General features: G+C 51.4%; 1 protein-coding gene across 1 annotated transcript; it reads left to right on the top strand.

Moving 5' to 3' along the window:
* Nucleotides 1–385: 385 nt before the first annotated feature.
* PCARE (photoreceptor cilium actin regulator) lies at nt 386–8,797 on the top strand. Its single transcript, XM_063079054.1, has 2 exons — nt 386–4,152; nt 8,599–8,797. The coding sequence occupies exons 1-2, from the start codon at nt 386–388 to the stop codon at nt 8,795–8,797; spliced, it is 3,966 nt and encodes a 1,321-aa protein (XP_062935124.1).
* Nucleotides 8,798–9,762: the final 965 nt, after the last annotated feature.

Genomic DNA, 9,762 nt, shown 5'->3' with positions numbered 1-9,762 from the left:
CACACTGTGCGTGCTGACTGGCTAGGCCATGATTAACCTAATAGGCTTAGAGCTTCACTTGCTATTACATCTGTCAGGACACAAGCAAAACACAGGCAGGCCCATAATCCACGAGACTGAGGGCCTTCAGAATTGTCCCGCTGCTCACTAACAGCAGAGGGTTCAAAACTCAGAAAGACAACAGACTGTACTTCCTCTCCACAGTGGGGCCAAGGAAGTAAGGAAGGCTGGTTCCAAGTTCAGGACATTGCACCACGGACGTCAAAGGATTCTAGTCTGGAAATTACCTGGATGGACTAGTAAGACTGCCTTTTGTTCCTATTTTAAATATGGTTCTCTGAAAATTATGAAGGTTGTGGGTGGAGGATGACTACAAGCTGAAATCATGGGGTGTACACCTTCACACAGTGACATTGTAAACAGTGTGGCAAAGAGTGGCATCCAATTTTTGAAAAAACCCAAAGCAATTTTGCCAGGACGTCAGGGGGGCAGTGAAAGAGATTCCATCCCTTTGCTGGTTAAAAGCTCCACCTGCTATGACTCAGGGGGGGGCCTGCCCCAGGGACAGAGGCTGGCAGAGGAGCAGCCAAGTTCCGGGAAGACCCAAACCACGGCTGAAGGTCCTGGTCAGCTCATGGGAGATCCCGCTTCCGGCAAAAGGAAAGGTACAAAAGGACTGATCCCAGAAACCAAGACCTCCCCATCAAAGCTGAACAAATCACAAAGCCACATGGCTAAGGACATTACGTCCAAGACACAGGACTCCCACAGGTCACCAGGGGCAGCCTTTTCTGGGGAAGAGAATGAGGAAAGTATTACCCAGGAGACATCTAAGTGGGACAGGAAGCCAAAATGCCACAGGTTGTGCAAACAGGGCCATTGCTGCCAAGCTGGCCTCTCTGCTCATGGGTCTGAAGGCAAAGTGGACTTCCCTGAGCCCCTGGTGAAGGCCCACCAACATGCTTACGCCTATCTGCACTCCAGCCTCTCCAAATATGAAGCAATTCTGTGCATCATCCATCGGGCCACCCAGACCCGGGAGCTGCTGCAGCCCATGGTCAGCTTCCTGCTGCTGTGCTTTGAGGAGATCAGCCAGCTGTTGGGGGAGATCTCCAAGGACGGAGAAGTGCTCCTCCAGGAAGTTAGGGAGGATCTGGCTTGGCCATTGAAGAAAGGAGAGCCTGAGGAGCAGCCAGATCTCCTGCAACAGCTACTGCAGTACACAGTGAGCAAGCTTCAGGTGCTCAATTGCACGGTGGCCTCACTCACCGGCAGTTTCCTGGAGGGCTCCAGCAGCTACCTCCACTCCACTGCGAGCCACTTGGAAAATAAGATAAGCACAAAAAGGGCAGTGGATGAACGCCTGCTGAGGGCTCTGGGACAACTAGAGAGCCTGGCAAGTGGCCATGGTGACCCTGGGGCACGGGATCTACCCTTGTGCTCTGAGGATAGTGGCATTGGTGCTGACAATGACTCCGTGCAGTCCGTGGACAAGCTGGGCAAGCAAGGCAGCTGGGACAGTGCACCCGAGCCTGTAGAATGGAAGCCGGTGATTTTACCCCAAGCAGAGGCCAAGCTTTCAGGACATGCCTGGCAGCAAAGTCCATCCTGGATGGGTTCAGACAGACCCCAGGACTGCCCACTCTCAAGGCCGCCCATGGCAAAGATTCAGCCAGCAGCACAAGGTGAAGCCAGAAGCCCATGCCCCTCCAGCACAGGCCCAGAAAATATTACCTCCAGGCCCTTGGCACTGGGCAAAAGCACTCCATGTGATTCTCTTGGGATGGGGGACCCCATGGAGGCACATCTTTCGAAAAGCTCCAGGTTGAGGGATGCTTCATCTGTTAGTGAAGGTGAGAACAGCAGTCCAGAGGAGGAGGAAGATGAAGGTAGCAGCGTGAGTCTGTGTGCATGGCAGGAAAAAGCTCCGCATTCAAGGCCACGGACTTCACCTGCTGACCGGGAAAGCCCATTTAAGCCACATCCCAGGAGGCTTAGGAGCCCCCAGCTCCAGGAAATGATTCTGAAGATGAAGGAATCAATCAGTGAAAGGATCAAGTTTGTCCCTGTGCCCTCTGGGCACCAGAACTGGGCCGAGGAGGAGGATGGGAGGACAGTGGTCCCACCAAGACCCAGCACAGTCAGTGGCAGCAGGAGAGCCCCGGAGAGACAGAGGAGGTCTCATTCAGAGGGGTGTCTGAAGAGCCATGAGGAGGACCCCACCCTCCAGGAGCTGAGAAGTGTCCAGAGAGACCTCAGTCAGAGGCTGGAGGCATTTTACACCCTGGGTGCCAAACAGCAGAGGTGCAGCAAGGAGCAGATTCTGCAGCCCAGAACAGTGGCTCTGTGGCCCAGCAACAACTGCAGGGTCAGCCCGAGCAACACCGTCAGTAAGCTCAAGGCATCCCTCTCCAAGAACTTCTGCATTCTGCCTAGTCAGGACAAGAGCATTTTGCAGAAATGCGGTCCTCACCCTGAGGATGAACAGCCCTGGCAGGGGAAAGCTGAGAAGCTTCCTAACGCCATCCCACCAGATGAGAAGGACGGTGAGGCTCCCGGGACCAAGGACTGGAATGTCAGGGGCTGTCCCACCAGGACATCAGTCAAGAAACTCATTGAAACTTTCAGTCCCACTGAGAATCTGAGGACACCAGAGGACCCCAAGAACTCTGGGTCAAACCCCTATCTCAGGAAGTGGGGGGTCCCCATTATGCCCCCCCGATTTCCCATTTACAGGGGGCTTTCCCCTCTGTATCCTAAGCCCCAAATTTCCCCAGCAGCAGGCAGAGAATCTCTCAAAGTGGGCATAGGCTGGAGGCCTTCAGCACCTGTCTTTCCCCCTCTGCTCACAGCAGAAGTATCCGAGACTGAAGACATCACCAGCGAAACAAAGGGGGACACAGAGCTTCTCCCTCCACCAGCTCTGGAAGTCCTGATGGACAACTCATTCACTTCTCTGGAGCCCTCAGAAAGCAGCAAGCCAGCAGGGAGCTCCCCTGAAGGGAGCCAGGTCCCAGGGCTGGAAGAGGCCCACCCTGCCAGGAGAACGTGGGCTTCCCCAAAGCTGAGAGCCTGCATGAGTCCCATGGACTTGCTGCCCAGCAAGAGCACTGCCAGCCCCCTCAAGCCCCACAGCACATGGCCAGGGAGTAGCAGGAGCAGCTGCAACTCCAGGAAGCTTGCCTTGGACCTGAGCCACCCACCAGCAACCAGCCAAACCCCAGAGGTGGAGCACAGGGCGCAGAGTCAGGCACAACCAGAGAAGCCCACAAGCCTCCACAAGCCTCCCCGGAAGGCAGTCACCTGGCATCGCTCCAGCCACACGTCTGGGCAAAACAGGACCTTGGAACCCAGCCTGGCCAGACCCTCACGAGGGCCACATTCTCCTGAGGCCCTAAAGCAGAGCCAAGAGAGAAGCCCCCCAGTGGTCAGGAAGGCCTCTCCTGTGAGGGCACAGTGGATGCCCCAAGCAGACAAGAGGCACCCGAGCCTGCCCTCCTCTCACAGGCCTGCCCAGCCAAGTCTCTCCACTGTGCACAAGTCCTCCAGCCCACCACTCAGCTCTGGAGCCCCCAGCCCACCAGTGAGCCCCAGGGTGCTAAGCCCACCAACAACAAGGAAGCAAACTTCCCCACCGCTTCAGCACAAGCTGCCCAGCCCTCCACCCGTGAGCCCACCTGCTCAGCACAAGGTCTCTAGCCCTCCTACCCAGGGCACAGAAGCACGTTCCCCTTCCTCTGTTTCCTCCCTCTCCCCACCAGTGTCCCCCTCCCAGGGGCACAAGGGAACAAGAGACTCTGAAGACAGTCAAGCAGCCACAGCCAAGGTGTCTGAGAACACACGTTCCATATTCTGCCCGGCTACCTCCTCTCTGTTTGAAGCTAAATCACCATTCTCAACAACCCACCCATCGGCCCCACCATCGCTGCCATCAGAGGCTGGGGGCCCTCTTGGGAGCCCAGCGGGATGCTGGAGGAGCAGCTCAGGGCCCCGACTGAGGGCGGATTCACAGAGGAGAAAGGCTCTGTGCACCCTCAACCCGCTGCCTTTTGTCAGAAGGACAGCTTCTGACCGACAGCCAGGTGTCCGGCTTCAGCTGCCTGTCTCTGGCTCCACCAGCACCTCTTGTGAATCCCAGCTCAGCCGAAGCAGGTAAGGAGCGTCCTCGGGCCACTGCCCTTCCATTACTTGGAACAGAGAAGAGCAGAGGGCTGAGCCCTTAGAATCACCCAGGTCAGCAGTTTCCTAACTACGCTCCAAGAGAAGAGGCTGTTGGAAAAAAGGTGGGGGGAATGGAGTTCCAGTCTCCCCCCAACCTTGAGTAACTGTGCTTTCATCTGTCACACATTTTGGGTTCCTGAGAAGGATTTTAAATGAAAAGAGGCTCTGCTGTGTTCACAAATTAAGTTTAAAACAATCAAGTTAGTACAACCCTACACGCCCCTGGTTTTACAGATGGGAAAACAGATGAAATGACTTGCCCATGGGGGGCTCATGGCTGCCCTGCCTGGAGCCAGCAGCCCAGTTTCTGTTGTTTCTGGTTCATGGCAGTAGAAATGCATCTAGGTGTGAGGATCTCAAACTATGTGGTCCCAGGACCTCTTTAAATTCTTAAAACTTATTAAGAACCCCAAAACATCTGTGTATGTGAGTTATACAAGGGTACTTCAAAAAGTTCATGGAAAAATGGAATTAAGTGATAATACAAATCTTTCCATGAGCTTTTTGAAGTACCCTTGTATCTATCAAATTTTACTGTATTAGAAATTAAAACTGAGAAATATATAAAATATTATTTTTTAAAAATTATTATGTCAACACAAGTAATATATTTTATGAAAAATATATTTTCCACAACAAAAAATATCTAGGGAAAAGAGTGGTACCGTCTTACATTTTTGCAAATCTTTTAAGTGTCTGGCTTCAAAGAAAGACGGCTGGATTCCCAGATCCGCTTCTGTAGTCAATCTGTTGAGATATCACACACATCCTGTAGATTCTAGAAACTCTATCCCACATTCAGGAGAGAATGAAGAAAAGAGCAAGTAACATCTTGGTATTATGATGTAAAGCTTTGATGTCATGGGCCTCCTGAGAGTGTGTCTGGGATAACCAGGGGTCCCCAGACCACGCCTTGAGAACAGCTGGTCCTGGAGGTATGAAATATGCATGTTTGGCTTTTCATACCCCCAAAGACCTGGCTCCACTTCTCCAGCGTCAGAGGTTTGTAGAGTAAGAACAAGACTCTTCACGTGCACTGAGCACCAGAATCCAGGCAAAGGGCTGCCATCCCTACCCTTGGCAAACTGAGTTCCAAGTGTACCTTTCTCACCAAGGGCAACCGACTTGTGTGTCACCGGCCCAGCCGTGTACACGGGCCCAGGCATGCAGCTGCAGTAGGGCATGAGGTAAAGTGTAGCCATTGCATGTGCATTGAAAGAAGGACTTATACACTCAAGTGGTTATTTTACAGAATAGGAGTAACATGGGGAAAATGTGCCTTTTCCAGAATGTGGTATAGAAAAAAAAAAATGTAAAGCTGAGGCCTGTTAGAGAACTCTTAGGAATGTATCTTGATAGCCAATCAGACAAAGCTCAACTAACACCAATCCTTGCTATCTTTGCATTGCCCGCAATTGTGTAAATCAGCAGTTAATTTCTGCCAGAGTGATACGTGTTACAGACTTCACAGTCTGCCCAGGCATAAAGGGTAATTTTTTACAAAGTACTTGGCAGTCAATTTTAGATAAAGATATTATCTCAGAAAAGTTGTGCATTATAATAGTTATATAAACTTCCCCAGCCACTTGAAAGAAATGAAATATTGATTATTTTTGCAAGAATCTTAATGTAACATTGCTCTTTTCTTAAATCTAAAATGAGCTTCCTACAGCACAGTGGCTTTCATCTAAGAACCTCTATAAATGTTAATGCATTATTTCTCACACTAGCCACTTACTCAGTTATTAGATTTCTAAAACCATGCCCTTCAGGAGAAGAGCTTGAGAGAACAGGGACTATAAAATAGCGTTAATTAAAAACACCAACATTTTAAAACAGCGGGAGCAATAATCAAGTACAAGATTGTTCAAGAAGAAAATAATGCCCTTCTCTCGGGCTTGTTCTCCAAATAGGACAGCCTAAAAGCTTGTTTTATGTCCTGAATCTCCATACTTGGAGTGGGGAGCTGGGAGAGCTTGAAAGAGAGAAGACTCATAAACAGGAGCCGTCACAAGGTCATGTGAAAGGTGACACATGACTTGCACCCTTGACCCTGCCCCTTGGTATGACCACACCCCTAAGCCATTCTAAACTGTGAGTGTCTGATAGGAAAATGCTCATTCCCAGCACCCCCACCCCAGGTGTAAAGTTGGTGTCTGGGAGCAGAAGCCCACCTGCTGTGAGAGCACTGAGCCTTTGCCACTCTGTAGAGGGAAAGCATTTTTTTCTGCCATCCTGCATATGGGAAAACACCACCAGGGAACTGAGCATGATTTCCCAAAAATCATGCAACTAGTTCTCCCCAGGATCATGCAGACAGCCAGAGACTGCTCACAATGGGCTATTTCCCTAAGCAGGGACTTGCAGGGACACAGCCACACCCACTGAGTCCTGCAGCTGAGGATGAACTGACCTGCACTCAGCGTTGACTCCCTTCTGGTCACCCTGAGCTAGGCAGGAGCCCCCTTCTTTAAAAGAAAGGATGATGTTATATCCTCCTGATCTTGGGGCCCTGAGAGTTGAGAACAGTCCTCATAGGCTTACACAGGAAGCTCAATTATTGAGCCTCAACTGTTATTTGTGTGTTGAATTCTCTAGTGGAGTTCCAGTCTCTAAGTCTCAGGATGTTGGAGCACTCTCTCTGTGCATTCAAGAAGGGTCCAGATTTTCTCCCCTAAATGCAGTGCTTTTAGTCTTTGCCCCACCTGGACTGTCCAGGCAGGGCTCTCTGCAGCCCTCACTCAGTCTCCTGGGTCAGGCTACCCAGTGGCCAGCAGGGTAGTGGGTGGGCACTCTGCCTCCCCAGCAGTTCTGGGAAGAGGCAGAACCACAGTTACATGGTGACAATTGGAAGTCAACCTCCTGACCTGAGCTTCATTCAGATGTGGATTTGTGTTGGGGTTGGGGAAGACACAGCTGTAGACCAAATCATTTGTCAGTCTGCAAGTTCAGCCTCCCTGAGCTACATGCCTCAGTCTTTCCAGGGCACACTCTTCCATTTCTGCCAGCCCTCCAGTCGGGGAGCAACAGAGGGCCAGGTCACAGATGAAGGGCATCCTGCACATGCCTTCCCCTGCTCCAGCAGGGGCTCCAGAAGAAGTAGGTGGGAGCTGTGGCCCACAAATCACACTAGCCCTGAATACATGCTGGGACCTGTGATGGGGCCAGAGGCCAACACAGATGAAACTGGCACGCATGTAGGCCCCTCACTGTCTGAAAACCATGATGTGTGCCAGTCTTAGCACCCCTAACCACATCCACCCCCTATTCCCATCACCTTGATCTTGTTCTAATCCAGACACAAACTTGTCCTCCACTGGCTTGGCATCCCATGTAAGCCTAAGCGCACAGAACTGAACACACTGTGTAATGAAGTCACAGAACAGAAAGAATGTAGGGGCACAGCAGAGAGAAGGGCCTCTGGTCTGCACACATCGGGACCTGAGGTCCTATCCTGGCCCTAAGAGCTCAGACCAAGACCCCAGCTTCTGGGTCTAAGGTGCCCCCCTGTAGCATGATAGGGTGGTCCCTGGAGTCCTTTCCAGGTGTGACTTCCTATCAACTCTACCAAGCAGCACCATAGTGACATCTACCCATTTATAGGCACCTATCACATGCTAGTTATTACACTAAGTGTTTTATGCACTTCATCCAATATTGATACCTACGAGTGCCCAATGAGATGGGTACAATTATTACCACCATTTTACAGAAAAGGAAACTGAGACTCGGAGGGATTAGCAAACATGCTAGAGGGCACACAGCTGGTAAGTGCAGGAGCCAGGACTTGAACCCAGGCAGCCAGACTCCACCCTCTACCCGGCAAGCCCTGAGGCTGGTGCACCAGCATGCAGCCAGCACGTCATACCAAGCCAGTCCCCTCCTAGCCTAGGCTTGCTCCATGCTTGTGACCTCCCTCCATTCTGCATGCCTAGTCACACTGCAGATCAGGTGGATGTCTCCTCCCCTTTCAAAGCCACTCTGGGCTGTGTCACTCGGCAGCTGGGAAGCTCTGTTCCAGCCCAATGCTGGGCCTGGGCTAGGCCAAGCAGTTCCCATTTCACTCCGGTTTTTCCCTTTGTTGGTATTGTTGGTTTCAATTCAACTAGCTAAGCCTAGCCCTTTATTAAACAAGAAGTGCTTTAAAAACAAAAACAAAATAAAGGCCCGGCTCCCAGACCTCCTGAGGGAGTTGCTTTGTTCAGAGCAGCAGGATCCTGGGCACCAGGGGAAAGAACAGGACTCAACCTGTAGAGCCCAAACACAGCAGGCACGCAGGCAGCACCAGCCAGGCAAACCTGTGTGGGAGGGGTGGGGAGGGATAGATGGGCAATGGAGGAGGAGAGTTTGATCTGCATTTGTCCTTTCTCTCAGCAGCAGCAATGAGGAGAGCCCCAAGAAGGACACAGAGCCTTGGAGCAGCCCCTGTGCCCCAGAACTTCAGGGCAGCGGCTGGCGGGCACCTGCCCCAGAGCTCTGCGTGCTGGGCCATGGGCTGCAACGGGAGGCCTACACCGGCTGCATCCAGGACAAACCCCAGCCAGAGACACAGCGCCTGCAGAAGGAGGTGGCCTGATAGTCTGGCCAACAGGGTCACATTTGTGCCACTCATCCCAAAAGACAAAGGATGAAAGCCAAGCTTCCAGGCTGCCTCATAGATGGTGGGCAAACTAAACTCCCACTGAGGTGCATGGCCCTACAGCTCTGCTAAATTTTAACCCACCAATGTTTTCAGTCCCAGATCCTTCTCTGCCTTGGGGTTCAAAGGTTAACCAGAACTTTAGACCCCACAATGACACTCTTTAATCCTTCAAGTGCTGGCCTTAACTGGGGGGAGGGGTATATTTATTGCATGTTCAATGGGCCAGGTGTTTAACCTCGGTTAGCTCCATGAAATCATTTAATCCTCACAATGAATGAAGTAGATATCATTTTCCAGTTTTGCAGATATAAAAACAAAAGGTGTGGTGGGGGGAAGCCCCCAAGTATCTTGCCTGAGGTCATACAGCTCAGAGGAGAATAGAGCAAAAATGTATACAGGTGTATCTGGCCCTAGATTATACGTACTTTTTACTACATGTCCTTGCCCGTGAGTATTCCGTCATTCCACCTGCCTGAAGCATACAGAGCTGTACAAATGGTTGGAAAGGTTTGTGGTTTTTTTAAGGTTAAGTAGTAGCACAGCATTGTAGTCCCCATTAAGAGCTTCTTTTAGAAGCTAATTGCTCCCCAGATGAGCAGACAGGTAGGATTATAATGCACAGCCCCACCCACCCTCCTTCCTCCCCTCCTTCCCAAGCTCAGCTCAACGCTGCTGTGAACTTGGAGTTTCCAGCTCTGCCACAGCCACACTGCCTCTCAGCATAAGTGTGTATCAAATGCTCTCACTGCCCACACATCGACATGCTTCCTGGACTGAGTGGGTACAACCAAGCCTCCCAAACAAGGCGGCCTATTCTCTGCACCCGTGGGCACCGGAGCTCAGGAGACAGTGTGGGTAAGGCACATGTGAGGCTGCCTGTGAGGCTTCTTAGCCAAATT

The sequence above is a fragment of the Cynocephalus volans genome, chromosome 14 (genome assembly GCF_027409185.1).
Source record: "Cynocephalus volans isolate mCynVol1 chromosome 14, mCynVol1.pri, whole genome shotgun sequence".
In the NCBI taxonomy this organism is placed as follows: Eukaryota; Metazoa; Chordata; class Mammalia; order Dermoptera; family Cynocephalidae; genus Cynocephalus; species Cynocephalus volans.
The sequence above is the reverse complement of the archived record's forward strand: the minus strand, read 5'-3'. Positions and strand labels throughout refer to the sequence as shown.

Coding starts and splice junctions, on each gene's coding strand:
- PCARE (XM_063079054.1), top strand. CDS start 386: ATGGGGTGTACACCTTCACACAGTGACATTGTAAACAGTGTGGCAAAG. Junction 4,153..8,598: donor TCCCAGCTCAGCCGAAGCAG/GTAAGGAGCGTC, acceptor TTCTCTCAGCAG/CAGCAATGAGGAGAGCCCCA.